The sequence below is a fragment of the Ammospiza caudacuta genome, chromosome 16 (assembly GCF_027887145.1).
Source record: "Ammospiza caudacuta isolate bAmmCau1 chromosome 16, bAmmCau1.pri, whole genome shotgun sequence".
In the NCBI taxonomy this organism is placed as follows: domain Eukaryota; kingdom Metazoa; phylum Chordata; class Aves; order Passeriformes; family Passerellidae; genus Ammospiza; species Ammospiza caudacuta.
This window is the reverse complement of record NC_080608.1, coordinates 8,315,154-8,336,747: the sequence shown is the minus strand read 5'-3', so window position 1 is coordinate 8,336,747 and position 21,594 is coordinate 8,315,154. Positions and strand designations below refer to the sequence as shown.

Sequence of the window (21,594 nt, the reverse complement as noted above, 5' to 3'; positions counted from 1 at the left end):
TTCAACCCAACAACTCCAACTTACAAATTTACAAGGCTAACATACAAAATAACCCTTCACAGGACTACTTTTCTCTAAGGCAGGAGAAACCTAAACCTAAGTGAAAGGCTGGGTTGGCTACAAGTGAGACTACAACCAGGCTGTTACATTTGAGTAGAGCATATTGGACAGAAGCAGTCCAGATGGAAGACATGGAATGAAAAACAGATCCATGGATGCTACCATCTCCCTGCACAAAGGGAGAGCAGCTTGCTGGCTACTACCCTGTCAGATTTCCCTACAAGAAGCCACCCAATATGTCATTTCAAGAGATTGAAACAATAATGTTAAAAACAAGGAACTGCAACTCATACACAAAAAATTTTTAAGTCTCCAAAAGAAAGAAAGCATCTCTGTGGTGCAGAGCATCTTTTACCATCAACCCTCAAGTGACACAAAGCAGTTATGAGCAGTGGGCACAACCCTCACACATCATTCTCCATCGAGTTTGCATAAGAGCTTGCTTATGAAGAATTAATGAGTTTGGAACTGCCACCCAAACCCTTAGGGTCCATCAAAACAGAGATTAATTCCCTGAACATGCTACATAAAATATTTTCTCAGGCATTTTCCAAGGAACTGAGTTAATTTCTACCATGGTGTAAATCTATCTATGTGCTAAAAGGAGAAAGAAACAAATAACTGGTTATTGTGTGGAGAGCTGTCTTAGGTTGCAATGCAAGATGTAACCAAAAGTATTCTATTACCATCTGTGGAAAACAGGTGGAGCAGCGTTCTTTATCTCTTCCATGACCCATCCTCCCTCTGGGGAGAGATGTTCTGTCCATGGGCCACTGAGTGTCCCTGCATGACTGATAAAATTCCATCATCCCACTGGGAGATGCTCCACCCAGGGGGAGGAGCCAAGCATTCCTACTTGGATATAATCTGAGATTTGGAACATCACAGGCAGCCTTTTCCCACTGGATTCCCAGAGGAAGACCAGACCTATCTACACCACCACTGGACCTTCAGAGGAAAACTCCACCCTTCTACAGGATCCCTGCTCCACCAGAACCACCCCTGTCACTGCAGGATGGGTGCAGCCACCATTTAATGGGACTGCTACCAACACCCTGACCAATAGGGTGTCAGGTTGTATTCTCTGTCAGTGTTTTTGTATTATTCCATTTTATTTTAATTTTCCTATTAAATTGTAGTTCTCACTTGGGATCTCCCATTGGTTTGCTTTCAGACCAGCACTGCGACTGAATTTTTCAGTGACTGAATTTTTACTTCTTGTGGTAGCAATTTGAAAAATATTTACAAGTTTTGAAAGGTTCTTCTGCCACAGAAGTACATCCCTCCCACAGTACTGTCAGCACCAGCTGAGGTCAAGGCTTGAGCAACTCACCAGATTGATCCCAATCAACAGAGCAGGATGGTTTCCCCACAAAGAACAGGCCGTGCTCTGAATCTGCTTCCAAACACTTCCAGGCTTCCTGGTGAAAGTGATCACCAGGTAAAAAGACTGATGTGTTTGGACTGCAAGTAGGAATCAGTGTAAAAATATCCCTACATAAGGGATATTTTTCTATAAGGTATATATAAAATATACGTTTTTCTTGAATTATCACAAACTAGTACAGTTCTGCTGCTCTGCTGAGCAAGGGGAGGGCAATACACAAACCTGCTGTGTGTTCAGGGTGTCCATCATCAACCCATCACCAGGGGAGGGAGCAGATGTGCAGCTGACTGCTAAACTTACTCGAGATGGAGAAAGGTTCAAAAACAGGTCTTTGAGTCAAGAATCACAGACCAGGCTGTGAGGGACAGTAGAGCTCATCTCACACCAACCCTTCTGCCATGGGCACGGACACCTTCCACTAGACCAGGCTGCTCCCCAAGCCTTGTTCAGCCTGGCCTTGAAGAGCAGAGCAGACGGGTTCTGTTTCCAGCCTCAGAGTGCAGCTCCCCCAGCAGCAGGAAGATGCCACATCCCAACACTGTGGCATCACCCCCCAACACAGGCTCTCCCCAGGGCTATGAGAAGGGCTGTAAACTACTGCCAGCAGCCAGATTTCAGTAAATACAGGTGCTTGCCTAAAATAAACCCTCCCAAGTTTCAGTCTGATGTAGTTTCACTTGTGCATCACTCTTAACTGCTGTTACACAGCTGCACATGTCACCCCCAAACTGAGACGATTTCTGTAAATCAGTTTACATATAACCTGCTTGTCCAGTCCATAAAATCTTTACAGAAACTCCTGAATATAAGGTCTGAAAAACAATCACCTTCATTATGGATAAATTGGGGTTGACATGTTGCATTACATTGTTAGTTTAAAAAAAAAAAACTTAGGCAGAAAAAACACAGATTTTAACCAAAGGGCAGTATATTTTCATTAAGTATTTTCAAACTTTCTCCACAGCCTATTCAAGTCATTACTCACTTGAAACTGCAAGTGCTCATTAATTGGATTGGGAAACACAGTGGTCTATGGAAATTCCTAGGAAGATTTTTAATGCACCGCACACTTTGAGGATTGGTGTTTTGCTAATGACCACCATAACCAGCGGCAGACTTTCAAGGAGCCCTTGAAAGTAACACTGCTGACAAAATGAGCAGACAAAATCAATATGTAAAGTGAAGTATGAGAGAACATGCATTTGGCAATTTTCTCCTTGCTCACAAAAGCAGAGGGAAGTGCCTGAGGACACCTCGGCAGACCAGGGCAAGTTCAAGATGCCAAGCACAGGTTCCTATGCTGCAAGCCAGTGGGACCCTGCCAGAGGCTGCTTCCACCTCCACCAGTGAAGCAGTAACATCACACAACCACAGTATTGTTAAGGCTGGAGAACACCTCCAAGACCAGGAAGTTCAACCATCCATCTAGCACCACCAGCATGCTCACCATGCCTTCACTGCCATACCCACAGATGTTTTTAACACTTCCAGAGGTGGTGATTCCACCAGTGCCCTGGGCAGCCTGTATCAATGCTTTATAACCCTTTCCATGAAGAAATTTTGCCTAATATCCAACTTAAATATTGCCTGGCCCAACCTGATGCTGTTGTGGCTCATCCCATCACTTGTTACCTGGGAGAACAGATCAATCCTCACATGGTTCCAGCCTCCTGTCAGGGAGTTCGCTGTAGAGGGTAATAAGGTCCTTTCTTCCTATTAGCCTCTTTCTGTAGAGGGTAATAAGGTCCTTTCTGAGCCTCCTTTGCTCCAGGCTGAGCCCTGCCAGCTCCCTCAGCCGCTCCTCATCAAGACTCACACTGCAGACCCTTCCCCAGATGCTGCCTTGGGAAGCAGACACCTCCACACCATTCATTAACAGAGCTGCTTAACCACCACCTGATTCACAGCCTCCTCCCTCCCCCAGCCCAAGCCCAGCCTGACAGTAATTTTCCTTTGCAGAAAGCGGGGGCTCCATCCATGTACATCTCCTCCATCAGACGGTGCCGGCTCCACACCCACGCGTCCTTTGTGTGCAGCCCACAACAAACCAAACCCACGGGGCCCACACACAGGAAGTGAACATGCTGCAGATGCTTCTTCTGATCACAGAGGTAAGAAACACGTAAAACTGCAGGAGTTAAAAGAGTTGCAAATAGGGACAGCATACGTAGACTTTTCCAGGGTCCTGTCCAGCACGGGGTGCCTGGCTAACAGAGGCTCTGGCACATGCTCTGGAACCTGAGCACATGCCTGCTCCTGAGAGCTGGGATCCCACCTGGGCCATGCAAAATTAAAGATGGAGACCAGAGAGAAAACAGCATCAGGAAGAAGCAACCTGCCTAATCTCTTTATATCACACAACATCTCTAGAGAGATAACACAACATTAATTTCTGTATCCTTTAAGTGCACTGCAAGACCCATGGATTTCAGCAAGACCTGAATTTTCTCTTGATTTATCAAGAGAATGGTTTGGGTTGGAAGGGACCTTAGTAAATAACCAGCCCCAAGCCCCTGCCATGGGCAGGGATATCTTCCATTATCCCAGGTTGCTCCAAGCCCCATAAAAGAAGGCCTTGAACACTTCCAGGGATGGGGAGACACAACTTCTACAGGCAACCTGTGCCAGGGCCTCACCAACCTCATAGTAAAGGATTTCTTCCTATTACCAATCTAAACTGACTTTTCTATCAGCCTGAAGCCATCCTCCCTTGTCCTGTCCCCCCAAACCCTGTCCAAAGTTCCTCTCCAGTTCCCTTGGAGCCCCTTTAGGCAGTGGAAGGTGCTCTATGGTCTCCCCAGAGCCTTCTCTTCTCCAGGCTGAAAAGCCCCAACTCCCTCAGCCTGCCATTAGTTAATAAAGTTAAAATTCTGTCAAGTGTTTTTTAAAAGTGTCAAAAAGAGGAAGTGTGGACACAAACACAATAAAAAGCAATGAGCTGCGAAGAGACCCTTCCCCCAGCTCATTTCAGCCACAGCTTCATCACAATTAACTGAAATTCCAAATAAACAGGAGCCAGTGATACTGTGCCCAGGTTTAACAACAGGCAGCTGGAGACATGCTCTAAGTCAGTCTTACTTGGTTTATATCAATACAGGTACCATATCAGCAAATTTACCTGGTAGTTAGAAGTAGATTATAAAAGATCCACAGTGTTTTATAGCATTTAAAAAGAAAAGGATTGGTGATGCTAAAGCACCTAATGGGTTTGATCCAGTATATTGAAATGTGACTTAATTCCCTCCAATTATGAGATCCCCCATTCTACCTCCAGCCTCTGACAGGATTACATTAAGTAATGATCAAAGAACAAGAAACTTGCCACTCAAGCAGTCTGCAGCGACAGACTTCTCTGAAGATAAATGCTTCTACAAGGCTCCAGGACAAATTTTACTTAATGCAAATATTAAGATACTGTCCATAAAATGCAGTATTATAATAAATCTTTTAAACCTCATCATCCTCTTAAAGTAGTTTTAAAAAATTGCATCTCTGAGGAAGTGGATTACTACTAAAGTTTGGTACTAATTTCTTTATTCTCCTCCACAATAAATTTAACAGCTGAAAAAATTCAGTATGTCACAACTCCACAGAAATAGGCATTGGGTCATACATGCACTATTTTTAGAGCTACAAATATTTTTCATTTGAAAAAAATATCACAGACTTGTAAAAAATGTATGTGGGTAATAAATGCACAGAATCACAGAATGGTTTGGGTTAGAAGGGATTTTAAGGATCATCTGGTTCCAATTCCCCAAGGCAGGGACACCTTCCACTAGACCAGGCTGTTCCAAGCCCCATCCAACCTTCAACACTTTCAGCGATGGGGAGTCCACAGCCTCAAATTACTGACCATAAACATGAATTAGAAAAATTTTAATGAAAGGAAAAAAAGATTTGAGTTTACAGTTTTGAGTCACATGGAAATTTGTATCGAATTGTTAAACCCTGTTTGGAATCGAACACTGCAAGAAATATAAATGCTAAACTTACTATCTCAGTTTTTATTTTTTAACTGTGAAGATAAATAACTGAACTGTTTACTTTCCTATTACTTGATCCAAGATCAAAACAGCAATTTAATTTTTATAAAGCACCAGAACTATAATTCATTTTTTTTCTAAGCATTATCATTAAAAAGTCACTTGCTGTTATTCTGGCTGCAGTTTTGCAAGCTCCTACTGCATGAGCACAGAAGTTTGGGACATAGTTTAACAGAGATGATCATAATTGTAAGTAAATAATTTGTAAGTAAAAAACATGGCTGTATTATTACTTTATTCTTTTGTAATCATAAAATATGGTTGCATTATTGATTGGGTTGAGAAGCAGACTAAGAATAGAAATTACTCACTCGTCTCCATTGTGATGCTGCCCTGCTGCAGTGACCCCAGCTCCTGGCTGGATGCTTATCACCACCAAGACATGCAATCATGCTAACAAATCAGATCTGAAGCAAGAGCTGCCATAATTAACACCAATGGCACATTTCTACCTAATCCATTCATTCCGAGCGAGGGCTTTTGCCAAACGTGCCCAGCCTCACTTTCTCCCCCACAGTCAGGACGTTACTGTGGGGGTGATGTGCAAGATGCACAATTAGTAAGTGACAAAAATGGAAAAGGCCAGAAATGCCCAGGGATGAAGAGATGTGATGTAATTATGGGATGCTCAGGCCTGCCCCGGGCAGACTGACAGGCACACATTGTCAGGCTGCCACGGTGGCCATGGCCTCACACGTGACCCACGGTGACACAGCCACGTCCTCCAGCCCTTCACAGGCAGCAGGGCTATGGCGCACCCTGAAAAACACTGCTAAGTGTTTGCCAAATGCACAGCTGTCCTTGGGATCCTGCTGTGCTGTACAAGGGAAAATCCCCAGTGCCAGCAGAACCTCAACACAGTTTGGGTGCACTCTGGACCTGCAGGAGAGCCCAGCCTGCTCACCACCCCCCAGAGCAGCGCTGGCATCCCCTGCACAGGGGCTGCAAGAGCAAAGTCACACACTGGGCACTGGGGAGACAGAGACAGAAGCAGAAACCTGTTCACTCTGAGGGGAAAGAAAGAACACTGCCAGCATGTGTTCACTGTGCTTGCCTGGAAGGGGAAAAAAAAAACCAACAACAAACAACTACAAATAGTTAATTCTGCAGACAACCAGGGCTCTTGTGAAATAACACTGTTCTGGAAACCACAAAAACGTAGCAAAGGAATCGAAATGGTAATACCTTCACCAAAGAAACCAACCAGATGATCCGTTCTTAGCTCATTTGAGGGAAGGCAGGGAGGGAAGAAATTTAAGATACCAACAATAATTTCAATGTCAACTATCCTGAAGATATCCAGTTAAATCAAGAACTAGAACTCTTTTACTTAATTAAGAGGCGTAAGAGAAAAGAAGAGCTTCAAGGATAGTAACAATCATTTAAAATATTATTTTTAAAAAAGTATCTGCATATGAATCTTGGGTTTGTGTCAAATCAGGTATTTCTACAGAGCAAATTCCAGCACTAACAAGAAGTACTCCATGTAGTACTCCAGTACAAGAAGTACTACATCCAAGAAGTAGATGTTAGCTCATGTCACAACCCAACAGGTAATGTTTTACAAAACACAGGTTAACCTTAATCATAAATATAATCACAGTATATTTAATGTGCAGAGATTTACATTCTAAGGAGTTAATGGAGATTGCATAGATAATTCCCCTTAAAAGTAATCCCCAGAAACCTTATATTTAAGGAAATATTCCTAGCTGGGTTAGAAAAATACTGGATTTCAATACCTAAAGGATCTGAGTTTTCTTTAGAAAGCAGAAAACTACTTGCACGTGAGGGATTAGGCATGTAAAAACTTAAATGGTGTCATACTGAATATTCCAACATCAACCACAGGAGATGGACTGGAGTCCATGTGGAGGCTGGAAAGCTCCAAGCCCTCCCCAAGCACACAGGACTCACAAAAGCTCCATGAGGCTGCATTCAGCATCTGTCACAGAGCACTCAGCAACAGGCTGGAGAGTGAAATACAACTCTGTGCTCGTTCATTAGCATTATGCCTGACAGGAAATCTGCTGGAGAGTTTGTAAACACTTTTCCCTCTCTGGCAGAAACCTTACTGCAAGTTCCTGTAAAATGGAACTTTGACTTGCCCTCCTCCTTATCCTGATCCCCTGCCTATAGAAGAGGGCTGGAACTTTAAGCTCCCATCCAACTCAAACCATTCTATGGGGTCCTACCCTTCTCCCACGGGCTACATAAAGGGTTTCACCATGAAATCTGTTTTTTCAAGATCACTGGGAAAGAACCAGTGTATGAGCACATTCATATAGGCATGGAAACCACCATACCTAAAATAAAGTTATTGCTTTACTAGTTTATAATGAAATATGGGAAAATGCAGACACCAAACTTTTTCTTACTTGTCACATAGGCAGCTTGTTACTGTGTTTCGATTCCTGAGTCATCTACTGAGTTAGAAATTATTTTTTGCTACCTTAAGTACTTGAGTATGACACTTTCCAATTAGAAGCTTACAGTCTACAAAGCAAGGATTGGTATTTCAATTCAGGCTGCTGAAAACGCAAAATCTTGGAGATTTGGTAGCAGAGAGGTGGTTGTTCAGTCCTTGCCATTTAGCACTCACTCATTCAGGAAAACAGTGTTACAGGACTCTTCTTATATATTGCTAATTAACAGACATAAAAGCAGATTTGGGAATGTGCTTCTGATCTAAGAAGTTTATACCATTTTCCATCAAACACGTCATACATACATATATATATATGTGTATGTGTATATGTGTGTGTGTGTGTGTGTGTGTGTATTTTTTTCCCCTCCTCCACAAACCTGAGGAAGCCACCAGGTTTGAAACAAGCAACTACAGGCACAGGTGCCCTGTACTGTTGGTAACAATGAAATAAATCAACACAAAGGAAAATAAACCAACTTGAAGAAAAATCTTAATGAGGACATGATGTGTTGAGTGTACCACACTGACTCCTTGCAGCAGTAAGTGACAGCCCCTGAAATCATTCAGGAAGCTGTGAAACTTGGGTCTTTCTCAGAACAAAGATGCCAAGTCCCTTCTCACGCATCCCTCCAGGCAAGCTGCAGAGGTAGCACCAGCATCAGCTGCTCCTGGCATTCTCCTACTCTTAGCAATGAAACCTGAGAATTATTAGCTGTGTGCTTATTCACTGTCACAAACACCAAAGAGACAGAGATAGGTTCTGTCCTACACAGATTGGAATTTAATTCCTAATAACGCTTTATGCACACTCGCCCAGAGTGTGAGGGTCCAACATCTCATTTCTTCAATAACTAATTTAATGTCTTACTAATGATAAAATCCAACAAATGTGACAGTTCTAGAGATGAGATAGCAGAGGATGTTAAACTTCAATCAGCATATTCTCTTCCTGTCACAGACACAGTAATGCTGTGCAAGGTCTAAAATCACCACCTGCAACCCAACTGCTACCAACATACAGAAAAAACATCAGTTCATGTTATAAGCTGATATCTGACTGCAAACATCAGATATTTTGAAGCGTATCAACTGAGAGTCTACCTCTTTGGGGGGATGAAAAGGAAGATGGGGAAAATGGAGAGAAGTTTTTTTTTTCTCTTCTGAGCATGAATACTATTCCAGGCTTGTACTTCAACGTTATTACTGGTTTGAAACTTTGATTTTCAAAGCAGATCAAATTATCCAGAACAATTATTTTCAATTAAATTATTTGTCTAGATGACATATATTGTGTTACCAAGCAGGAAGTTTGAAAAATAATGGTGAAAAAAACCTTCACATACACTTTGCAGCCCTGAAACCACAGAGTGTGTGCCTCTACCCAGTGCAGAGTTTATAGTCTCTGCTGCTCTTTAAGACTAGATCAGTTGTTACTCTTTTTGATGTTTGAACTACCACTGCACTATTTTTAAGCAAGTAAACACAACCAAGTACAAGAGTGTTAATGCTGCATTGATTTGCATTTGCAATTAACTCAGTTCTAAGCCACAGTTCAAATATATTAAGGCAAAAATAAGAAACCCACTGATTTCTACATCTTACCAAAAAAACACCAGATAAAACCAACAAAAAATGAAGAAAGACCATTTCTCTGTCCAGTGAGGCATGCTAAGATTTATTTATAGTGCTCAGCTGAAGATCCTCAAACAAAAAAAAAAACCCCGTCTGTTCCAATTACTACCTTCACTTCCACCTATGGTGTTTCAATCCAAACCAATTCATTGCCCCTCAATATTAGAGCAGTGTTCTCAAAACCAGCAAGCATGGACTATTCATTTGACCAGTTCTGTCACCAGAAGCCAGCTCCAGGCAGCCCTGCAGGCAGCACAGAGCCCAGGCGGGGCAGGGCAGGGCAGACTCACCGACAGGTAGCTGCTGGAGTCCACGTTGTCCGTGATGGTCTGGCGCTCGCCGCGCTGGTTGATCCTGCGGTACCTGCGGCGCGACTGCCGCAGCGGCACTTCCCTCTGCAAGATGCTCTCCTCATTGTCCTTGGAGTTCTCCACCTGAAACACATGTTCGGGCTCCTGGTTAAACATCCAGTTCTTCCATAGCACCGAGAGCCGGTGGAGACGTACGAAGCTCATGGGGAAGGAACAAACATCAGTTCAGGGCAGTTAAACCTTTCGGGGCAAATTTCTGTGGTTGTTTCAGAGAAACACGGCTGCAGATTGCAGAAAGGCCTTGTTACAATGAGCTGAGGCCACAGTTTCCTTCCAGGAAACCATGTATTTAAAAACCAAAAAAAAAAAAGTAAAAAAGGCACACATATCCTCTAAACAATGTCAGTCATCAGCAGAAACTCTTCTGCGCCCACATATATCCTGAAGGAGTTACAGGCACCGCTCATTTCAAGCTTACCTTCAACACAGAAGTTACCAATTTTTGTGCATTTATAATCTGGCAAAAATATTGCATTATACCCTATTTTTAGTAGTGTAATTTTTTTAAGTATAATTTATTTTCAACACAGAAATTACCATTTTTTGTGCATTTATAATCTGGCAAAAATACTGCATTATACCCTATTTTTAGTAGTGAAATTTTTAAAAGCATGATGTATTTCCAGTACAATCCATAGCTGAACAACTTCAAATATTCCAGCTTTTTATAAAGAGCTACTTCACCTATGTCATACTGCCTCCTAATCACTTTCAGTGGATTATGGAGAAACGGCTGGAACTTATTCATAACTTGATGTTAAATATTATCTCTGACTAAACATTAAAAATTAGGTAAATTTATCTGTTTAGTAAAAGCCAACATGAAACCTTTTATCTCAATAGCTACAATACTTGTTTTCTATAAAAAGCAGTCTCATCCTTTCCCATTTCCTTTTGATGTTTTGGAAAAATATCTCCCAGCAGGAAGCAGGACAGACATGCAAACAGGCTGCAGCAGGCAAGAAGCTTCTCTACAATGTACTTACTATGTACAAGTTTCTACTGTCTTCAATGCCTTATTTTTAATTTTTTTTTCTCCAAATTTCACTGCAAAATCCTAAACCTATTACTGGAACAGGAGAAAAACCTCTGTATGGTCTTATACAGCTCTCACTTCACATACAAAGTAAATTACCTTAAAATTAAAATCCAAAAGAAACAAAGAAATGAAACACAGAAAGAGTTAACAAACAGAAACAAGAAAGTGACCAAGCCAACACTATCAAAAAGCAAGATCACATCTATCTTCCACACCACTTTTCTCAAACACCTATGATCTGTCTGAGGTCAAAGGAAAGTGCAAGCAGCTAAGCTTGTCTTGTGGGTTATTTTTGATTCCATAGAGAAATCATACACTAATAACATGGGTTAAAGATACAACAGTTAGAAAAGCTGGAAAAGAAGAGTGAAGCTCACACAAAAAAAGAAATCAGAAAAGCTGAGTTGAAAAAGGGATAAGCACACTTTTCACTATAATTTTACTACCTCTTTGCAAAGGAACAAGACAACAAAGATATCTATTTGCAGCACTGCAGTAAGCACAGTGGTGTAAGAGTGTAAAGAATACAGTAAATGCAGGCAGAAACACAAAAAAACCTTTTTAAACGGGCCATCCAGTACTATAAAAAATGCACTAAGATGATTGATATACAAGCCTTTCTTCATGTAGCATAAATATGGATTTCTAGCTAGAAACAATGTTGCTCTCAAACTGTACAGAAGTCCTTCAGAAATAAGAATTTTTGGATTTGTACAGAGTTAGTAACTAAATAATCAAAATTGTGCTGATTTAATTTTAAATTTTTGTACGTGAGCTCCTTCAATAAATGCATTATCATTTTTTTTCCTGCATTCAGTCTTACAAGATCATAGAAACCAAAATACGCAGTGAACTTTTCCAACAGAACAGATTAACCTGGACCTGAAAAACTGCTGGGGTGGACAAAGACTCTTTTCAATACAGATAACCTTTATTATCAAGAAATTCCAAACTGAACAGCTATTTTTAAGGCTAAATTAAAACAAACATTCAGTGACAGAAGAAATTATTTTTTCTTTCACAATTCTAACTGAAAACTGAGATGTAAGGATTAATAAATTATTTGATAGCACTAAGTCAGAACAAACAAGTGGCGGAAAACGAGACCACCTGCTTCCTTTGGTTAGTGAACTGCTGTTGACAAAAACAACATGGAAATCAGAAACCAGGAAAGATCTCCACACCCCAGAGCTTCCAGCTTAGCACCACCAGCACGAGCAGTATTTTGAGTCCAGCTGACCACCAGGCTGTCAACACTCATGATTCACAAGAACTGCTTTTGATATTTGTGCATCAACAGGACAGGCACACCTGGGCACCTCACTCAGCCCTGCTCTCACCTGGTTAAAACTAAAAATTCCTGTTGGCAGAGAGGTGTCACCCTCATCAGAGCCCTGTGGAGGAATTCAGCTTCTCTGTGAGTGCTGGGAGCCAGGTCCTGGCAGGGGAGCAAAGGGAGGACAGATTCCCTGGGTACTGCAGAGCCAGGAGAACCAGCTGCCATCAGCTCAGATGGAGACACTGTCCCACAGACTGCTTCCCATTATTTCATTTTCAGTACACTATCATAGAATTGTTAAGGCTGGAAAAGAACTCAGAGATCATCACATCCAACCATGCCCCTAGCCCTGCCAGGCCCACCACTAAACCAGGTCCCCAAGTGCTGCATCCACACATCCATGAAATCCTTCCAGGGATGGTAACTCCATGGGCAGCCTGTGCCAGGCCTTGACCCTTCCCATGAAGAAAATTTCCCCAATATCCATTCAACACCACAGGATTGCCCTGTTTCACTCTGCAGTCCAAAGCAGCAATGAAACATTTTCCACCTGCAAGTATCACACTGCTCTTCTGAAATCTTACACTTAGATCTGAAGAAGAAAATGAAAGCACCAAGGAACAACAGTAATGACACTTCAATATACCAAAATACGCTGCAATTCTGGGCCATCTTCCTAAATGATAAATGGGGCCATTATTAATTCAACAGATTGCTCAGCCTCCAAAAATATGAGTTATAATGCCCATTCACACACTATCCGTTATCCTCATTAACTTAAGCTGACCACATTTTATGGCCTTTAAAATGGGTCCATTCCCAGAGGATTCCCCCTACAAAACTGATTTACATTCTAAAGTGACAGGAGAGGAGGAAAAAAAATTAAAATCAGTCACCAGCAGGAAACGATAGAGTTCTTTAACTCCATTAAAGCAGCTAACTAATTATTTTGCTTGAAGATAAATATTCATTATATATTAAACCTCATTAGTATGTTGCAAATTAAAAACTATAGAAAATAAAAGAATTAAGAGAAATTAATAGAGTCAATCAGGGAACTAAAACTCAAGCACACCTTATGTCAGTGAAGATCATTAGCAAGGTGCACACCACCACACTGATGCTTTTTTCTCACACTATTTAAAGTGCTTCCTAGAAAATACAGCCAACAGCACCTTTAGCTACATTTACCTGTAAAATATGACCATAAATATAATGAGGAAACTACTCTGCACATTTAATTCTCTGATTTTCCTACTGAAAAATTATACTGAAGCTCCAGAGAGGGATGTAAGATACTTTCAAGTGCCTCTATACTCTCACTGGCATTTAATCACAATTACAGACAATTCAGGAGATTTCAAACAGAGCAAACAGCTGCCTGGGCTGTGCCTTTGTCTCCAGGAACACCCAGCAGTGTGTGAGGCTGCTGAAATGGCCAGTGCTGGCTTCCCCAGCTCCTGTGATGCTGTGCTCCTCTGCAAACACCCATCACACTTGTGCCTACTCAAGTTACACACACAACACTACTTTCTTCCATAAATATTTCAACAGGGTGAGTCTCTTGAAGCACACACTGCACAGAAGCTCCTCTTTTATTTCCATCTTCTTTTTTTTTTTTTTTAATTTATATTTCTTTACAATGCTGATGTGACCAAAGATGTAGGTATTTCTTAAGATTTCCTTTGCCCATGAAATATTTTTCACGTAAACTTACAAATGTACTTGCAGTGAGTCAAGTCACCAGCCAGACCAGGCTGGTCTAGCCTTCCCCTAGGTGGCTCCAAGCCCTATCCAAGCTTGTCTCGGACACTTCCAGGGATGGGGCAGCCACAGCTGCTCTGGGAAACCTGTGCCAGGGCCCCACCACCCTCAAAGGGAAGAATTTCTCCCTAATACCTGATAATAGATATGGCTGGATAAGTGAGTGTTTCTCACTCTGCTAGAGGAGCACTGAGGATCAAGACTCAGCTCAGCCCAGGCACAGCACCCAGGCACACTGAGTTTACCACTTGCTCAGTTCAGCCACCAGATCCTTGGCAGCTGCAATTAAAGAGTAAAAATGCAAAGCAGCAAATGGAAACCAGTGGGCCTGGGGCATTCCCCTGCCATGGCTGCACACACTGCCACCCAAACAGTCCTGTGGTATAAATCCTTCCAGGCATAAATCTCCCCCCCAGAATTCCAGCTTTGAGAAGAGACTGGACAATTCAGAATAAAACAAATTAACTGTTTCACTCCAGAGATGAAGACAGGTTTCTTGCACTCTTAACCTGCACTTCAAGGCAGACTGTAGCTTAAGATACATGCTGCAACACAGAGAATATTACTGATGCTATCAGAGCCCATGAGCAAAGTCAGACTGACATTGCACAGAGCAAACTGCACAAAGGACAGCAAGGGGGCTTGGTACAGGACACTGCTGACATCCCTGCTGGTAATGCACTGTGAGAAACAAATATTTTATGGAGGCTGAGTATTTATACACTCAGTAAGAGACACTGTCAAATATTAGCTTTAATGTTACCATATCTAGATCTAGGGCAGCTAAATCAATAGCAGTCTGGAGATGAGAGTCTGATCAACAGACATGTGGCTTCTGAGCACAACAAACAGCTTTGTTCCAGCTCCATTAAAAACATCTAAGGTGAAAGTTGGAAGAGATCTGCCTGTGTCCCCAGGCACACTGCTGGGATACAATGTTGGTCTTCACTATGGAAAAGCAATCCTAATATTGTAAATGCATGTGTACAACAACCTGGGAAGGACTAAGTTAAACTCTCTAAGCACACAGATATGCATCTATAGATGCACTTGGCAGCACCAATAAGAGTTCTGAAGAAGCAGAATGAATCCTGGACATTAAGGATGGTGACAAATCCTATCCTTCAAGCTTGGCTAAGCACTCTCATGTTTCTTCTCCTACCTACAAGCCTTCACACCATGTAGCACTGCAAAGGCTTGGAGGAAGAATGCTGTTCCGCCCAGACATGCCCAATGAAAGCCATGAAATGGGGAATGGGGGTGTAAATAAAATTCTCAAGATAGAAGATTGCTACAGCCTGACTCAGGAATGCTCAGCTCAGCCGTGACTGTTAGGCTTTTGAAACTCAAGTAAGCATAATTTTAGAAAGAATGACCTAATCATCATCATCATCATTTACCCATCTAGATTAAATTTACATAGCTACGGCTGTTATGAGAGCAGCCATAGGTATAATTGAAATCAAGGCAATTTTACTGCAATTTCATAGAATACTTTACAATAAGCTTTCTGCTGTAAAAGAGAAAGAATTTGCTGAAACCAGCAATAGATTTAAATACATATGAAAAAAATCTGCCTTACCACAATCATTTCTGAGGGTTCCAATATGATACATTCGCATCCTCGCTTTCCTCCAGACTGCTTGCCAAAACTAGAGTGGGATGGAAAAAAAGCAAACAAAAAGGAATGAGATGAACAGCCTACTTTACCTTTTCAGTAACAAAATAATTGGCAATGGTCCATGTTGTTAAAAAACAAAAAAAGAACAAAGAAAAATTGATGAAAACTATTGTATGAAAAATGTTAATTAAATCGTATCATTACCATAATATTTAATTTATTCAGCATCCCTCATCACAGCCCACTATGTAAAGTCCAAATATAAAGAATGTTCTTTTGTAAAATCATTATTACTTGCAGATACTCGCAACTACTCATAATACATTTCAGTTCTGACAAGAAAACCTTAGTACATTTTAATTAAACATTAAACGGGCCTTGTAAAAACAAATATACATAAATTCCAAAGATTCCAAAATGCTACTCAGCACAGAGCATCTTTAATGAGAGCTCCCTCAACTCTATGTCACCCATTCATCCTCCAGCAAAGGGGGGGACAGAGAACCTCTTTTCTCACACTGAGCCTTGTAACCTCTGTCTTTATGTTGCTCTTGTACCACCACAAGGACTGGGTCATGGTGATGGGCTGGTTCTGTTTAAGAAGTATGGAAGAACACAAATGTAATAAAGCATGATGGGCAGTGTCAGACAGCAGCTGAGGAAAGCAGCTAAAAACAACCTGATGTGCTCCAGCTCATCAACTCTAACAGCAGATTTCCTTCAGGACACTGAACAACAGAGAAAAATCACCTCTGGAGAAGGCACCATGCGGCCAAACCTGAGGGTGCTGGAGCTACCAGCAAAAGAGGACTGAGCTAGACACTGCTGGGGGATGTGTGGGGTGTGTTACAGACCAACATCCTCTCAAATCAATCCATCTGTCCCTGCAGTGGTACCTGGAATTGAACAGATCTGGCTTCACACATTAAGCAAGGCTGTCTTCACTCCTCACCCATCAGCCTGAGGTGGGAATGCCTGACCTACTCACTCCCTGGGCACAAGGGAAAGTGATTCCACAAGCCCAGCACATAAAACAAACTCCTTGATGAGCACACGGTGGCTGGATTAGCAGTTCAGTGGCTGCAGCTGCCATGTTACAAACCCAGACTGTCAACATCAATCACATTTAGCACCCGCCAGCAGGTGAGACAACTGAAGAACTGGTTAATGCAAAGCAGGGATTAACGTGAGAATTAGAAGGAAGTTAAGGCAAGAGTGGAGACAAAACAATAAAAAATGGGTCAGATTCAGCTGTTTTTACTGAGATTATGCTTAAAAAATACATCTGAAACTCCAGCCATGCAAGGTTTCAGTTACATGCGTGGTCATCTCCATGGGAAAGATCCATTGAAACCACCACCACTTTATACAGAATGTTTAAAGACTCGTGTGTATAAACAACACTCAAAGACTTCTGTGGGATATATGCAACTATGGGAAAAGAATTTAAGGAACTGAACTGAGGCTAAAAAACTAAACTCAGCTGAAGAAGGGGAGTTTTTTATTTGGTATTAGGAAGAAATTCTTCCCTGTGAGGGTGGTGAGGCCCTGGCACAGGGTGCCCAGAGAAGCTGTGGCTGCCCCATCCCTGAAGTGTCCAAATTCAGGTTGGATGGGGCTTGGAGCAACCTGGGACAGTGGAAGGTGCACCCATGGCAGGTGCTTGAAACCAGGTGAGTTTAAACATCCTTTCCATCACAAATCATTCTGTGATTCTCCTGAAACTGCGAAGTAACTCAAGTGAAGCCTCAGATGATTGCAACAGAGAAATTCTCAGTGTAATCCAATTAGGATAAAGAATTACAATTAGCAGGAGCACGGCAGCTTCCACTGTCAAGTTTTGATTTTGCTAATGCTCTACTGAAGGAAAAGAAAAAAATATTTAAATGACATGACTGCAATAGAGTCATAAACGACATGACAACTAAAACTTTCTCACCCAGACCAGACAAGCACAAGTTTTACATAGAAAACTGCCATTTTCACACATCTATAGTAAGAAACTCAGAGTTCAAATTTTCAGGTCTTCTTTCATGCTTTTTCCACACAGCCTGTGATTCAGGCATGAGAATCTTGTGTTTTTGCAACGCATAAAAAGAATGGCTAAAATACTCTTAAAACTGTTAATTCAGTTCAGAAAATACAGAACTATCATTTTTAATGTCAGCCCCAACACTGAGATGAACTGAAATCCATGTTAGAATTCTCTACAAGCTAAAAACCAAACTGAGACCAACTTTGCCACAGGATCATTTTCAATTTAAAGAAAAAAAAGTAAAATAACTCATAATTCTATTCCTTGTAGCAGAAAATGAAAGAAGACAGATTTTGTTTTGGAAAACACCAAGATTATAAAGGAATTATGTGCAACTGGAAGTTTCAGGTTTTGCACCTTTTTAAAACCAGAAATAATCACTATCAGTTTTATGACAAAACAGATTACTATTGCTACATCCCCTGCAGTTAGGAAAAAGCACCAATTTCCTGTTGCAGGTTGTTCAAGCAAAGTATTTTTGTTGTGTAATAAGATTTTATCAAACTCCTGGAAGTCAAGGAGGAGCTGTTTTCTTTTTTGTTTTGTTTTACATAAACACATTCCTCAAATTCAGGCGCTGTCCAGCCTCCCTCTGCTGATGTTGCAGCATTTGCTAATTAAGTAATGGCAGTAAACACTAATGAGGAGAGGAATGGTGCTGGGGACAAAGGTCACAGTCTTGGCCCTGCCATTTCTGCTCCATCAGGCACTTTACAACAACCAAACACTTGGGAAAGGATCAGGTTCCAAAGACAAAACCCACCCAGCTAATCCCAAAGAGTAAACTACTCATATTAACAAGTCAATAGGTCAAGTTTCATTATTTCCTGGTACACACCATCATGGATGGTTTATTGATTATTCCACAGCAGAGCTCCTTCCAGAGGAGGAGGCCACATATGGCTTTTCCCCCAGCCACAACTACCATTATGTCTTGAAAATACCAACTTTTAACATTCTTAATTAACATACACAACATGTTTTAGAAACATGGGTTTTAAATTTCTTAATAACTTATTACATATTTTTCCTCTAGAATACAAATATTTAGCTTCTCTACCAGTTAAGAGGTTTGCTGACATCAATATACTTCCCTAATCTGCCAATTATAATCAAGGCTTCAGAACAACATTCATTCCAAAATATTTGTAAATGGAAAAGGTTCAGTTGAACAAAGCTTTGAAAATGGAGGAGAGAAACCCACCTGGGAAACAAGAGCAAACTTTGACATGAAACATTCTTTCAAAGAAGAAGCAACATTTCTGCAAATGGCTTGCAGAAGTCTTTAGCTGGTGATTAAAGACCCACCCAAACCTGAACCATGCTGATTCTCAAAAGGGAGAGCTCTGGAAAGTTCATCTAATTCTGGAAGAGACAGGGCAATTTTATCTTTTGGTACTAAAAGAGAATTTGCTGTGGCACCAAGAACACACAGAGCTGTCTGCAGGAGCTGTTGTTACTCAGTATTTTGGTTACCCAAGCTGGCACCACAGACATCCTTTCCCAGGGTCAGGTTTGCTTCCTGGAAAGGTCCAATCCAAGAAGCCCATTACAGTACTTCTGCTTACCAACATCACAGCAGCTTCCCCAACCAAAAGCATTTCTCAAAAACACTACATCCTCCTGATGTCACATGTGGCAAGATACGTAAGAAAATTGGGAAAGACTCACAAAGGTACAGCACATTACATATGCTTTAGTGCTTTCAGCAGAGTGGGGAAAATAGTCTAATTAAAAATTTAAATTAACACTGAAAGTGTAAGAAAACATGAAGCTAATGTAAATTAAGCTCTACTTACAATAAAAAATTGTCAAAGGACATACTACCACTGGTATAAACCATTAAAGCTTTAAATGATTGAACAATTTAATTGGTATTGTTAGCACATGTGTGATTTAAATATGTCTTAATGTCATTTTAAAGCCTGCCACTGCTGGAAACCTAGAAAAAAATAAGTACTATAAAACTGCACTACAATTTCATTTATTTATTATTTTATGCTCCCATCACTTAATATTCATGTATTTCATCTGCATCATTAATTTCCACACACTCACTCAATGGTCTGTAATGTTGTCATGGGAAAAAAAATGTCTTCCATATACCAAAGGCAGCTTTGTTTATCCTTGATTTATGGATGCCTCATTTACAAGAAATTGTGTTTTCCTTCTAATTTGCTGATACTCATAATTAAAAATGCTTAAGCAGTTGCATAATCTGAGAAGGAATGTAAGTAAAACTGGCATCATATCCCCTACCAACAATTAATGGGTGTTCAGGCTGTGGGATCAGACTGGAGCTACCCAAATGTACAAGCCCAGGACTGCAGAACAGCTGTGAGCCAGGCTGGACAGGGCCTGGAGAATCCTGATCCAGGGAGGTGTCCCTGCCATGGCAGGGGTGGAACCGGGTGAGCTTTAAGGTCCCTTCCAACCCAAACCAGTCTGTGATTCTGTGACACTCCCTGGTTCATCTGTCCCTTCTCCACTGTGTGATTTGCTCACCTCTCTGCAACTGCAGAGCACCTCAGAAGTGCAGGCACCTGAGTATGTGCCTGACTGCACACAGGGAACAGAATAAAATCCATCACTGGAGGGAGCCTTCTGTACCTGAGAATACTCCCATTTCACTCTCATGCTCACTCCCCAGAACAGGAAGGTGTTAAAACTTCTTTAAGGTACTGGACCTTACTTTTTTTAAGTAGACTATTTAGAAACTCCTCCAACATAACATATTTTGAACGTAGCCCTTGAAACAGTATGAGCACAAACATGGCTTTCTGAACACTAATGTTTTGAAAAATCTCATATCCAGCTGTTGCACAACCTATTTGGTGATGAAGTACACCTGGAATGGCAAAACTGATGAATTTAAGCAACAGCCATCACATTTTACTCAAACATTTCCTGATATCAATGTGCTCAAGTTTTTCAATACTGACAGCTTCTCATTCTTCATTACTCAGAATAGCATACATACTTTAAAGGTAAAAACACAGCCTGCCCTAAAGAGCTTTCAGCCTACAAACAGATGGAGACTGAGACTGTCTAATGTGTGTTTCAACACTAGTCAGCAAGCATCTTCAAATTTACAATGTTCTACTACATCCTGAAACAATATTTTCAGATATTTCAGACATCAAAGCTATCAATGGCAGGACGTCAGGCACTTCATGTTCTGTATTTTCCAGGAAGTGTAAAATCATAACATTATCCTGTCTGTGTAAATTGGTGTCAATAATGCAGAGTTATCTGTGACTCTCAATAAAGCTACCTGCAGGAGTCTTACTGCAGTAATACTCAGTACTGTATTACATGCAGAACAGGGCCAGGGCCCTGATATACCAGTTTATCAAGATAACAAGCAAAGAGTTTGCAGGTATTTTGTTTTTATGAATATACCTGTCTCTCAAACTGCCTGTCTGCCTGTCAGGCTGCTTTCAGGCACATAATGATGAAGATAAATTGTACTCGCCACTGCAAAGTGAATCCCATGACCCCACTTATCCAGTAACCTGGATGCACTTCTTCCATGCAAAAAGATTTTGTAGAGAAGGGCACAACTGGGCCTGGAAGAGGCAAGATGCATAAGGAATAAACATGTTGTTTGGTTGGTTTTTTAACAGATGAAAATGTGACTTTGTGCAGGTATAGGGGGCTACAAGGGCATATAGTGTCAGGATAAGGGAGAATGGTTCTAAGATGACCTATGTAGGTTTAGATGAGATATTAGGAAGAAATTCTTTACAGGTTGCCAGGGAAGCTGTGGCTGCCCCATCCCTGAAGTGTCCAAGGCCAGGTTGAGTGGGGCTTGGAGCAACCTGGGGTTCTGGAAGGTGTTCCTGCTCATGGCAGAGGGTTGGAATGAGATAAGCTTTAAGGTCCCTTTCAACCAAAACCATTCTGTGATGCTATGAAAAGCACTTTTTTTT

The 21,594-nt window shown here is 41.3% G+C and overlaps 1 protein-coding gene across 1 annotated transcript in view; it reads right to left on the bottom strand.

The window, feature by feature from the left end:
• Positions 1-21,594, bottom strand: part of RAPGEF6 (Rap guanine nucleotide exchange factor 6) — a 121,905-nt gene that overhangs the window by 67,500 nt on the left and 32,811 nt on the right. The window contains exons 5-6 of the mRNA XM_058815214.1: positions 15,589-15,658; positions 9,844-9,987 (exon numbers count right to left, since the gene is read on the bottom strand). Coding sequence (XP_058671197.1) covers positions 9,844-9,987; positions 15,589-15,658 — 214 coding nt within the window. The remainder of the gene's footprint in view (positions 1-9,843; positions 9,988-15,588; positions 15,659-21,594) is intronic.